This window comes from Podarcis tiliguerta (genome assembly GCF_965153285.1).
Source record: "Podarcis tiliguerta genome assembly, chromosome: 3".
Taxonomy (NCBI): domain Eukaryota; kingdom Metazoa; phylum Chordata; class Lepidosauria; order Squamata; family Lacertidae; genus Podarcis; species Podarcis tiliguerta.
In genome coordinates, this window is record NC_139536.1 from 93,066,596 (window position 1) to 93,079,943 (window position 13,348).

At 44.2% G+C, this 13,348-nt stretch overlaps 1 protein-coding gene and 1 long non-coding RNA gene across 9 annotated transcripts in view; one reads left to right on the plus strand and one right to left on the minus strand.

Moving 5' to 3' along the window:
• TRAPPC12 (trafficking protein particle complex subunit 12) overlaps positions 1–13,348 on the minus strand; it is a 52,638-nt gene that overhangs the window by 16,694 nt on the left and 22,596 nt on the right. For all 8 annotated transcript variants that reach the window (XM_083431607.1, XM_083431606.1, XM_083431610.1 and 5 more), the window contains 3 exons: positions 9,866–9,978; positions 4,677–4,749; positions 371–444 (listed from right to left, as the gene is read on the minus strand). In XM_083431607.1, coding sequence (XP_083287733.1) covers positions 371–444; positions 4,677–4,749; positions 9,866–9,978 — 260 coding nt within the window. The remainder of the gene's footprint in view (positions 1–370; positions 445–4,676; positions 4,750–9,865; positions 9,979–13,348) is intronic.
• LOC310673466 lies at positions 9,989–12,741 on the plus strand. Its single transcript, XR_014509044.1, has 3 exons — positions 9,989–10,329; positions 11,623–11,774; positions 12,456–12,741. It is a non-coding gene; the product is annotated as an uncharacterized lncRNA (long non-coding RNA).

Genomic DNA, 13,348 nt, shown 5'->3' on the forward strand with positions numbered 1-13,348 from the left:
ACGAGGGAATCGGTGTCATGGCATCACAGAGTTGGAAGGGACCCTGAGTAGTATTTAAACACATTTAAATACTACATGTCAAGTCTGAAACCCGTGGCATCGTCAACAAGTGGAAGTAGAACAAACGTAAGCACCAGGCATGAAAAAGGGAGTGAGAAGGCATGAAACTGACGGTGGTCATAGCAGGTTGGAAATCCAGCCATAAAAAATGTATATTCTGCCTCGTTCTTGCATGGCTGCTTAAAGTGATTTCAGCAGGCGCATCCGGCTTACACCCCACGTAACGGCAAGCAGTGATCTAACTCATCCTCAGCTTCTCTGAGAATCTACTCGAGTATATATGGTAACTGCAATGACGGTACCCACCTACCTTCATCATTAGCAGACAGTTTGCCGTAGAGTACATCACCCGGCCCAGACGTGACCTCCACAGCTGAACGGAGGCTGTAAAATGAGAGCAGCTTGTGAATGTGCACAAATAAATTAGAAGCTCTTTCCCTAGCCATCAATTATCAGTCATATGCGTTCTGATTTAAATGATTTCCCCTCGTTAACACCGCTGCATCTCGAGCGCAGTATTGCTAGCATTCTGCTAGCATTGCACGGAAAACCCCGCACCCTCTCGATAGCGCGAGGCTTGATTGGCGAGAGGAACAGACTGCCGGAATAAATGAAGCAATAACGCAAAGCTGGGAAACGACCTCTCAGGTTTTAGCTCAGGCAAGGAAGCATCCATTTTTTCCCCCGACAGCAGAACAAAAGGCGGAGAGGGGAAAGGGAAAGGGTGCTGAGTTATCGCAAGCATTAGTTTGCAACCGTGTCATTAAAAGCTTTAAAATCTACACTGCTCAGTTCCTTCAAAACTGACCAGCAATTCTTTTAAAAAACCTGAATTTGCAACCAGAGCATGAATGTTGAAGGGCTGTCTTGGTCTGGGGTCCTGCACTCTTGCCTCTGGCATATGAGATGCTGCCGAGCTGGTCTGACACCCCTACGCTACTGGAACACATGGGGTTTAAAGGCTGCTGCGTATTATAGCAGCAGCAGCCGATCTCTCGCTCCCTTCGCTTGCAGACAGGTTCCTGCTGTGTGAAAAGGAATGGCGCACATTGATTGTTCGCTGCTTAAAGGGATCCGAGAGTCGCAAAGCCAACTAACGGAGCCTCTCCTGTTGCAAAATGAGCGCTAGTGTAAAGGGTGTGTGTGGGGGGGGGGGGCGGGAATGGTTTCTAATTTGTAGTTAAATATGTCCAGGGCTGCAATCCGAAGCGCACTTAGGAGGACGTTCTGCGAGACCCACTTCTGATGCGGAGGATCAGGCTGCCAATTTAATTGCCTTCAGGGTGAAGGTGATGACGATGCGCCCATGATTGTGGTTATCACTCAGAAGGAGCATCGCAAGGAGAGGAACCGAGAAAGGAAGGTGCAATAGAATTGCCGGAATGGCAAGGAAATGTGCCCCAATTTTCCTGTCTGACACAGTACGCTCTTTTTATTGCTGCAAACCTTTGCTGCTGTTTTTTTTTTTTAACTCCTTATTAATTGCCACATCCAGGACTAGCAGAGAGTTATTCATTTAGATTAGTTCAAATGAATGCCCTGCCCAACCTTTAAAACTCAAGCAGCATTCACCATTAAAAAATAATAATTATGTGTGTTTCTATCATAGGAGCCAACTCCTAGGGACGGAGATCCCTTTGCGGCCCCCCCCCCCCCCAATATTTGAGGTCCCTCGAGTTGATGGGCATTGCCATTCAAATAGTGTGTGTGTGCCATGCCATGTGATCAATTATGTGCATCGGGGCTTACCTACCTGCCCCCCAATATTTTATTCAAGTTGGCACCCCTTGTTTCTATTATATGCATATGTGTGAGTACATGTGGGCATGGATGCACATCACACTCCCCCTCCCCCCGCATATCCTCACTCCTGACCTAGAAAGCCCAAGAGCAAAAATTGCACATTATGTGGATGTTATCCTTTTCCCTACAGATGATGCAAAGCTGTCCGAAACCCACCAATGCTTCCTACGGCTGCTTGGTATCAGTGGAAGTGAAGCAGGTCCACTATCAGGTTGAGCAAACCTATATAAGATGCATTATTACAATACAAATAAGCTGCTTCTTCTTTTTAATAAGAGCAAAGCTATGGAGAATATGTTCATTTTTATTTGTAACCACTGTCATATTACGGTTGCATCCTTTTTGTGCATTTTTTGTTGCTCTGGGAACTGTGTGCTGGGGAGCACCTGTAGGACCTGATGCCTTGCAAAAGAAGGAGAAGGAGGAGGAGGAGGGAATGGAAGCAATGCACTGCCAGGAAAATGGTGCAATGCTAAATCTTTTTCCTCCCACTGAACAAATGGCAAATGCGATGTCCTGCCCTGCTCTGCAACAAGCTGGTTTGTGCAACACCTACTTAAGAGCAGCAGTAGGGAAATTATGCTGCAGATCTAATCCCGGAAAGAACTGAGGCTTGCTTCCAGTCACAGTTCACAAGGCAAAAAATAAAGGTTTGCCTCAGCTGGAGCGCGCACAAAAACAGATAGAGAAAGTTTCCTGCAGCTCAAAACTGCACCAGAGGCCCTTGCAGAGAGCAGATCTGATTGACCTACTCTGGAAGAGATGCCAATAGTCCCCACAAGTGTCCTCTGGGCAGCATTAGGCAGACAGGCAGCTGTAATGCTGCCGCACTCCACGCGCATAACAACCTCTCACAGATGCTCAAAAGCCCCCCTCCTCCCCTTAAGATTCTGCTGGCTGCCTCTCCTTCCTAGCCTCCGCCGCCGAGCTCAGCTGAGCTCTGAAAAGCAGCTGCGCCAAAGGAGAGGGAGAGCAGGCAGACAGAAACCATCATACTGCAGGGTGGGGAGCAGAGGCAAGGACCACAGGGCGCAACTAGGAGAGGAGCTGTAGCTGGCGGGGAAACAATGCAAAATTATTTGGAGCCAGGTTGGTTAAACACAGTGAAACGGGAACCCCAATATTTAATGGTTCCCCCTCTCAAGTAGTTTTGAGGCTTTGCAACTATGGGTTTCTTTGTGTGGATTAGAATGGGCTTTACGTAACTAGCCCTAGATTGCTCTGACAACGAACATCCCATAGCCACCAACACTAGCAAGCTTTGCCTGGATGGCTACTTCCATTGCAGTCAGGACTCAAGATGCAAAAAAACATTGGTTTCCCTTATCTTGCAGTCATACCCTTAACCCCCTAATTCTAGATGGGTAGTGGCTAGCTATAATTATTTGATAAAAGAAAGGCAACATTCAGAACCGCTCTCTCATTACATGTTACGTTCTACGAGTTGAAGCAAAGTCACTGGAAACAGGGCCATTTCTACACTGGGGTGTCATAACATTGCTGAAGAATTTTTATTTCCCACCCCACCCACACATTTCTCTCTAGTTCTGCCGTTGTCAATACACTGAGGACAGGGAGGGGTGTCCCTGTTAAAAGTTGTATGAGGGCATTAGTGTATTTTGGTCAAAGTAATACCAGAGAGAGAACGGACAAATGTTTTATTGTGTTTTTAATAATCTATTGAGACCTTTGTATCAGTTTAATTCTTCGTCCAGTTCTTTATGATCCCAGTTCATTCTTGAGTACTGTACCCCAAGAAAGCGTCACACTTCCACCACGATGCTCGGGTTGTCTACCCCGTAATAAGTGCCTTGCCTCTGGCTGATTCAAGCCCACAAAGACTGGCTGGACCCTCAATTACTCGATGCAACAGGAGGAAGACTAGATTTATATGCAGGCAATTCAAGGGAGCGTGTCTAATTCAACCTAGCCTGCCTGGACCCAGGTGGCTTTCTCACAGTATGGAACCAGTCAAGAGACCTAAAATAAACTTTGCTAAGGGCACAGCACAACAGAAATTCGTCAAGAATGTCAATCATCTTAAATGAAAAAAAGAAGTTTGGCTTTTAACCAGGCATCAGTGAACAGAAAGACTCCATCTGTTCATGGGTGGGACCAAGATCCAGCACAGCAACCTTACATGTGATCAGTTATGTGAAGGCAGGGCTTATCTCCCCCCCCAAAAAAAAATATTTTATTCAAGTTGACACCCCTGCAAGGATCACAGGGTGGTCTACAATACAAAAACACAAAACATTTTAACAAGTAAAAACAATACACGGGGGGGGGGGTATTTTCACTCTTGGGGATATATTGGCAAAGTAGAAGCCCTGCAAAAAAATTAAATGTGGCATTGTAGGGTGGAAAAGCCTTAAACAACAACAACAACCCAACAGGCAACTGACAGCTTAGAGGCCAAGCCACGGGTTCAAACAAGAACCCCAAATATCAGGTAGAGAGCCTTATGGGGACAATGAGCGGAGTTTTAAGACTAAATGCTCCTTTGGTTTCTAAGCACCGCACTGCTATTATCATAAATCTGTCATTCTAGAATGGCAGCGATTTTCCTTTTTTTTGAAACTGGAGAGAAGATTGTGATTTAATGCATCGCCACGATCAAAAGTAAAAAGCAAATCTGCGAAATGATTCCCAGCAATCAAAATACAGGGGTGCATCATTTTAAAGGCTCTACGAGCGACAATGCCACTGTTTTAACAGCTACAGAGCAATCTTGTGAGAACTTTTGACAGTATTTGGGCAAGTGATAAAAATACACCGACTGTGGAAGAAAAGGCTTCAGGGGTTGTGCCTACCTTGCCTGTTCTCTTGGGTAATGTTAGTCATGCTTCCATCTTCTGCAAAGCCACATTCCAAGTTATCCAGTATCTGCAATGAATATTTTTTTAAGCAACTTTGTTGAGTTTGAACACCATTCCAGAGTGAAAGCAAATATTTGTAAACTGAAATCAGTCACGGTCACCATATTCAAAGATTCAAACAGGGCTCCCCACCCCATGGGAGCAACTTTTGAAATCACCAATCTATTGGAAGTAATAGGAATCACCCTTCAAATCAATTAAGAAGAAAAAGAGAGAATGCTTTCATACTGCTGCTTGGCTGAAATGACATACACCCAAGAGTTAATATTCTGTGGACAAATGCCAGCTCCCTCAGCCTGAAAGAGAGATGAGCGCCGCAACCCCATAGCCACCTTTGACTGGACTTAACCGTCCAGGGTCCTTTACCCTTTACCTTATTCCGAACATAACTGGAGAAAAACACGTTAGGCAGGATATCAATTATTTCCTTCAGGGGAGGGTTATTAGCCTGTACAAAACGAAAGCAGTGCAACACAAACTGAAGTAAGCATGTTCAGTGTTGTGAGCTGCTTTGAGGACTGTATAAATCCACTAAACGAATTTGTCATCCGTGGAGCCAGTCACTGCTCACCAGTGACGACAGCCCAGCAAGGGCTTCCTATTTGGGCTGCCTGCCAGTGACTGAGACTGTGCCTGTCACAAGACATGGTTGGTCAATCAGACAGGCGGGTGACACCATTGTGCAGACAGAGTGCTTGGTTCTAGACCAAGGAGATCAGGGTTCAAAGAGCTGGTCAGCAATGAAACCCTGTAACTGGTATGGGGCCGGTCACAGCTTAGCCCACCTCCCAAGACTGTTGGGAGGATAAACTGGGATCATGCCCGTGTACGCCAGCTTGGGACTACCTGGAGGAAGTGAGAGATATGTGGACATTTGGAGATGAAGCCAGAGCTCACCGAGCCCAGTATTGCAGCAGAGTTGTCGGGCAGAGAGCTTTCTGAACACTTGAAGAGATGCCAGGGACTGAATCCAAGATATTCTGCATGCTAATGTACACGCTGGCCCCTTTCCTGCAATAGGTTGGATTTGACATTATCTTTCCGTTCACAAAAGGGACTGCAATTCAGTGGAGGCTCTCACTGGTGGAAAGAGGGGTGGGGAAGCCACTCTTGCTGATTCCCCCGGAAGCCCCCTTCTACAGTTTGAGGTACTTCCAACCATCTGGAGCAGTTGTTGAGGAAGGCACAGGGGACTGGTGGGAGAAAGCAATCGAGAAGCATGCTGCAAGAGAAGGCCCCTTCATGGAAACTCTGGATCTGAGCCAATGCAATAAAATAAATAAAATACAAGCTGATTCCAAAAGAGGTGTTAAAAACAACCACCACCACCTAACCCAAATGTTCTCTCTCTTTGGTAGTTTTATAGCTTCCAGCGGGGGTTTCATTCCTAGTTAAACAATGATCTATCCTGTATCACATACATTTTCTTTCAGAACGATTTCTGTGATTAAAATGAAGTCTGGGCAAGCTAAAATAAAGATGGCTGTGATGATCTGGAAAATTATTTGGGCTGCTAGCTCTGAATGGTTTTGTGCCTCAAATTATAAATCAAACCTCCCATCTGCATGGAAGAAGATCTTCGGTTCCCTCCGTGACGCCTCAAATACCATCACTCCTAAAATCATGATTTGTAGCATCCTTTGGCCTAAGAGAACTAAATGAGACTCATTCCAGAGCACTTGTACTTTAATTAGCTAGTCGTTTCTGCTGATCAGCAAATATAAGGGACTCCCTCTCCTGGGGACTGAGTGCACTGTTTTGGTGCTGATTTTGGCTCCCGCCAGCTGAGAGATGGAAGGCCCCAGCTGCAATTTGCATTTAAAGCCCCACCATCCCACTTTAATCAGTCATGGCTTCCCCCAAAGAATCATGGGAACTGTGGTTCATTAAAGGTGCTGAGAGAGGGATGAGCGTGTAGATTCCTTTGACTTCATTGTGGCTGAAATGTAGCTTGAAAGGAATGTGGCCTTTGGGTCTGAAACATTTTCCCCACCCTTGTCGTGGAACTTCATCTCTTGTCACCTCTCTTGGACATGATTCTTCAGACATCTTCCCTGCAATCAGTTACAGGACAGGTATCTGCCCACAGCTTCCACAACAAAGGCAGGGGAAAATGTTCACTCAGTTTCTCCTCATTCTCCTCTGTCACTCCTTTGATGTGTGAGGGCCCAACCATCTCCTTACTCATTTCCTGATGTTCTTAGAAGACATTTTCACTGTGGGGTTTAGCGATATTGTCTTCCTCTTCTTTCACTTGCCTTTACCACCAGCTTACATTTGCCAGGAATTTATTTTCCTTTCTGCTCTTCCCATTTGGGCAAAGCTTCCATCTTCTGAAAGAAGACTTCTTTTTTTTTTTTAATTTTAAGGTCACACACATACATTATTACAAGTGTTAAAAACGGTTCTCTGTGTTGCTTCATGAAAGTGTTCCTGGCATTTTGATGAAATATAGAACTGTGCCCTTGTTCCTAGGATGAATTTTAGATGGTGCATCTTTTCTGTTGAGTAAATATGTAGCCTATAGGCATTATCAGGACTAAACACATGGGAAGATGAGAATTGAATATTCTACACTTCAGGAGACTCGGCCTTGCTTTTTTATATATTTGTAAGGCATTTTTTAAAGCTCTTAGTTGTGTTTTTTTTTGTTTGGACCACTGGCCTGCCTAACATAAATCAATATACTTTTGTACTGGGGAGCCAGCGTAGTAGGGAATTGTCTTCAGGCAAACAAAAACTGCACTGTGGATGTTAATTTATTTCTCCCTCCACCCCCATTCATCTCTGCGAAAATGTTCGTTCGAAAATCTAGCTGGGACCACTTAAAGACTGACACTGGTGAAAGAAGGCATTCACCTTGAGACATATTGCGGGGGAGGGGGGGTAGGATGTAAAAAGAAAAAGAGAAAAAAAAGAAACTGCAAGTTTGAATTTGGTCCAGTAAGACCTCCAAACTCTCCAATGATGATTTTGGCACAAGATTTGCTGTTTGCAGAAGAGCAGTGTTTAGCCAGGCTTCTAGCTAGTTTTTAAATATGCTGGTGCAGACAGATTAGCTTTTCCATTTTCCTTGCCATGTTGAATGGAAGCAGTGAACTGAACCACTTGAAATTACACACTTGCTGGTTCTCACAGTGAGACTTGCCAGGGATGGGGAAGCTGTGGCCCTCCAGCTATTGCTGGACTACAATTCCAATCACCCCCAATCATTAGCCATGCTGTCTGGTGCAGATGGGAGTTGTAGTTCACTCGCATCAGGAAGGCCACAGGCTCTCCAACTGCAGCAAAGTCTTTCCCATCCCTCTTGCATGCATGTGTGAATTTGAGCTGTGATGATTAGCCTATCCTGATAAGGATAGCACCAGTATTCTGTGCTCTGGTAACCTCTAGAGGCAAACTAAGGCCTGGGAGCCAGATCCAGCCCAATCGCCTTCTAAATCCGGCCCGCAGATGGTCCGGGAATCAGCGTGTTTTTACCTGAGTAGAATGTGTCCCTTTATTTACAATGCATCTCTGGGTTATTCGTGGGGCATAGGAATTTGTTTATCCCCCCCCCCCCCAATATAGTCTGCCTGCCCCCCCAAGGTCTGTGGGACAGTTTGCTGTAGTGCGGTGTAGTGTGGTGTAGTGGTTAACAGTGGTAGACTCGTAATCTGGGGAACCGGGTTCGCGTCTCCACTCCTCCACATGCAGCTGCTGGGTTGGCCTTGGGCTAGTCACACTTCTCTGAAGTCTCTCAGCCCCACTCACCTCACAGAGTGTTTGTTGTGGGGGAGGAAGTGAAAGGAGAATGTTAGCCGCTTTGAGACTCCTTAAAGGGAAAGGTGGGATATCAAATCCAAACCCTTCTTCTTCTTCTTCTCTAGAAGTTAGACTGCTGCCATATTTTACATGTGGGATTGCCTTTGAAATCAGCAAGAAGGCAACCAAAATCATCAGAAAATTGAGGTGCCTTCCATAGGAGAAAAGGGACATTTTAATATTGAGGAAAAAGAGGACTAAGAGGGGACAAGGCAAAAGGTCTTACTCAGTGTAGTGCTACACAGGATAAGCACAGAACAAGGTCTGCTTGTGCAGTGAGACGTCCCCCACTCCGGCACCTGTGCCCCCTGGAACCTGTTCTGGGTCTTTTCCCAACCTTCCAGAGAAGATCTAGGGGATGCAGGGAGAGGAGAGGGGGGAAAGTCCCGTTGTGCAGGCAGACCTTGTTCTGTGCATGCTGCAACTTAGCTGCATCTTGTCCAAAGACTTGATATGGAAAAGTGTACAGAGAAAAGGTCCCTCCTTTTATCATCATACTAGAACTCAATGAATTTACTGGCAGCAGATTGAAGGAAGTCAAAATAAAATACTCTTCACACAATACAGCCGACTGATGGAATGGTGGTGGCCACCACCTTAGATGTCTTTAAAAGGGGTCAGAAAACATTCATGGAAGTTGGGCCTATCAGTGATTAAGTAGCCTCCATGTTCAGTGAAAGGACGGCCCTGAGCAAAAGCGGCTGGAGACCAACCAGAGGAGATGCCTATAGCCTTCATGGCCTGCTTAAGGATTTGATGGAGTCATCTGCTTGGCCTCTGTGAATGAGGCAAGACTTTTGGTCGGATCCAGCTGCATTGTTCTCATATCCAGGATCGGGTTTGTTTGGTTTGATGAAAACAAAAATTACCAGCATCTTATTAAATGAGAAGATTGATATGTTTTAAAGTAGGATACATTGCTAACATTTAACTCTGGATATTGCCAGCCTACAAGGTTTGTTTGTTTGTCTGTCTGTCACATTACTAGGCTGATGGTTTGTTTAAAGCGAAAACATAACTGAGTAGCAATGGCCTTTGAAATACAGAGTTAAGGACACTCACATTTCTAACAGCAAAATCTTAAGATTTCGGAGCACAGAGCATGAGCCAGTCAAAATGAAACGCTTTCAAATTCCACTGAGTCTGGAAAAGAGCAGCTTCTTTTAAGCCTGCCCTGTCTGTCAAAGAATTATTGCATCATAACTGTGCAATGAATGACTGAAGCTTGATGGCTGCTCCAGACATTCTAAATACTCTGCCTACAGAAAGTGCAAGGCTACTGATGCCCAAGTATTGAAGGAAGATTGACTGCCCTTTACCTTTGTGCAGATTGTTTTCATACTGTGCAGTCTATCAAGCGATTCTTGAGGATTTCCGAGGTACTGCTGAAGTTCAGCATGCAAAATCCTCATGGAGAAAGGAACCATGGAACCTAGAATGGTAACAAAATGGATGGCTTGCAATTATTGTAGTTATCGGTACGGTCCACGTCTATCACAGGCATATGCTCTCTGCATTTACTCAAGATAAGGTTATGTCACTCTGGAGACATGATCTATACAGGCCTGAAACAAACCTTAGCATGGAACAGCAAGCTGTAGATTTTGGGACAGCTGCCCACACCTCTCCCTGCACTCCGTCACCCTTCTTCATTGTTGCACTTAATGAATTGTTTGCCTAATATCTTTCCCTAAAATTTCAAGATTTAAGTTATCTGAGGAGGTGATGAGCAAATGAAACCAGACCAGTGTTGAGCTGCGGTCTCCGTTTTATCTGTGAAACCGTAAGTGGAATTTGAGTTCTATTTACTCACTGATTTTTGTGAGGGTCTGAATGCAAACCAAATAAGGTTTCCGAGTTCTACACGCCCGTATGTGGCTGCCAGCCATTGTGATTTTACTATTAATTGAAGAATCATTAGTCACTTTCGGTCTACAAGGGTCATTAGAAGTCATTTAAGACTTTTCCTTTAGGGAAACCAGGTCTTGTTGTACTTGAAATATTCCTAACAGGTACTGCATCTCATTTTTAAAAAAGGTTTGAGCTTCTTTTTGGATGTCATAAAATCATTTTCTGCTGCTCCAGAGAAGCGGACACAGAGCAATGGATCCAAACTACAAGAAAGAAGATTCCACCTAAACATTAGGAAGAACTTCCTGACAGTAAGAGCTGTTCGACAGTGGAATTTGCTGCCAAGGAGTGTGGTGGAGTCTCCTTCTTTGGAAGTCTTTAAGCAGAGGCTTGACAACCATATGTCAGGAGTGCTCTGATGGTGTTTCCTGCTTGGCAGGGGGTTGGACTCGATGGCCCTTGTGGTCTCTTCCAACTCTATGATTCATTGAGTTGGAATGAACCATTTGAGTCATTTTGTCCAACCCACCACAATGAAGGTCTAAAGATTCCTTTACACAATGTTTTAGGACCCAACTTTGCAAAACATGAAACTTTAGGGCTTAGAAAACAAATGAAAGTATTCTTTATACAATAACAATCCAATATATTTTTGCGAGGAGAATCCCTCTGTTAGGAACACACCAAATTGTCTAGTAGCCCAGGGTCTTTCCTGCTGACTTATGAGCGCTGCAATGCTTTCCTAACTACTTCAAATAACTTTATTCCTCCATTTTGTGTCCCCATCATCTGTTCTTCTTGTCCTTCGTGGCTGTGGCTCTAAAGCCACAGTTTTCAGGTCTTATTACAGCACCCGGGCTGCTCACAATCCACTCCTTTTCAGACCTACTGAGTATAAAAGTTTCACTCCACAGACAGATGGATAGTCACTATGCCACAGAGAGAAAAATATGACTTCACTAGCCCTGAGAATGGTTATTAAGCAAAGTTAATGATCCTACATGCTGCTGCATGGAAGGCCAACTCATTAGCAGAGAGGTTAGTGTGCAATGGAAATCCATATCGCAATCAGAAAGATGTAGCACCAGAGCTAATCCCACAGCTTCATTTTAGAAGTGGCAAATAAAGTTGGCAGCCAACCAGCACTGAAGTCAATTTCTTACAAAATGGGAGTTACTACTTGGCTCACTTCAGATTCGGGGGGTGGAATCTTATTTTCCCACAGCATCTACACCATGAATCCTGGACAGCACAGGAATGGGAGCGACATGCATGAGGAACAGGCCAAGCACCCGACTTCTGCTACTTCAGAGCCTGGGAGTTTGAATTTATTTATTTTTAAGAAGGTCAAGAGTGGAAGGTGCAATGTATTCAGAGGTAGGCTGGTTTCCCCCACTTTGGTCTTGGAAAAGATGGTTTTCCTTTCTCTCATTCCTCAGTTACATCCCAACTAGGCAAAAATACCAGGACTTTTACTTTCATAGTAATATCTTAAAATACAGTTTTAAACCAGAGATACTGATAGCTTCCTTTATGATTTTGCTAAAGCATGCTGTCACTTGCACTGTAGGACAAAAATCTTGTGAGCTTATGAAAATACAGTACTATTTAGTGACGGGGAAAGTCGGTTAATGCTGTGTCAAAATATCTGGATTTAGATGTGTAACTTTTGCATCAGCAAATTTTACTTTAGAATGAGACAAATGCACACACAGAATCACAGAAATGTAGGGTTGGCAGGTACCCCGGGGATCATCTAGTCCGAGGTTTCCCAAACTTGGGTCTCCAGATGTTGTTGGACTACAACTCCCATTATCCATACCCAGAAGGACCTGTGGCCAGGGATGATGGGAATTGTAGTCCAAAAAAACTAGTCCCTTAGTTCCTCTATCTATCTATCTATCTATCTATCTATTTATTATGGTTATTTATATCCTACTTTCCAGGATACGCATCCTTCCAAGGTAATAAAATTGCAGCCACATAATTAAATCATAACAGTTCATTACCATTCTTTCCACAGGGTAGCAGATAGCAGGCAAAGTCCTTCTAAAACAGCCACTGAGGTGGTCTTCACCTCAATGCAGCAGAGCGAGAGATGGGGAACAGGGCTACTCCATCAGCTCCACTGAGATACCAGTTACATTTGAAAGTTTCTGCTTCTGGACTGGCCATTATTTAGGCTATGGTAGGCTATTGCTTAAAAATATACACCACCTATTTTGTACCAAATATTGACACCCAGCCCCAAAATAAAAGAAAAAAGACTGCAAGACAAAGTTATCCATATATAAACTATATAATATTAAAATTTTAACCACAAATAATGGGTACTTATACTGTCCCTCTGTAGCCTGTTCATTTATTTATTTTGAATATTATTTTCAATTTTGCACTGACAGATTTCTAATATGATCTGATTTAAAAGCACAATGAAAGGATTAGGCTACTGCAAACTAGTTTTGTGGTTCTGGAATAATTTTTAAAAACTCAAGGGAAAAAACCAACTGTTTTCTGTCTTTTTGGGGCATATGGGGAAATACACACACACACACACACACACACACACACACACACCACTAACATCCAAAAGCAGACTCCTTCAAAATAAAGAATAATCATCACCTCTGAATTGCTGCAGGAGAAAAACACAAAGACAGACCTTGGGAGCACAGGAGAGGTAAGTTAGGGAAAGTCTTTCGAGAAGGTAGATGGTTGTGAACCTTTCTCGTCAAAAATCTGCAAGGCAACCATGTTGGCCAGCAAAGTTTAGGGACGTTAAGAGCTCCAGAAGCTGCTCAGTCAAGTTTCACAAGAGCCACAGAGGCAGAAAGACCAAGACCTAATAGGACACTTCTGAATAAAGACCCATCAGCTTTGCTTGGTCTGCTCTCCCTACAACCGTTGTAAGACTTATCAGGCTGGAGGTAAGACTGTTTGTGCTGTTTGCA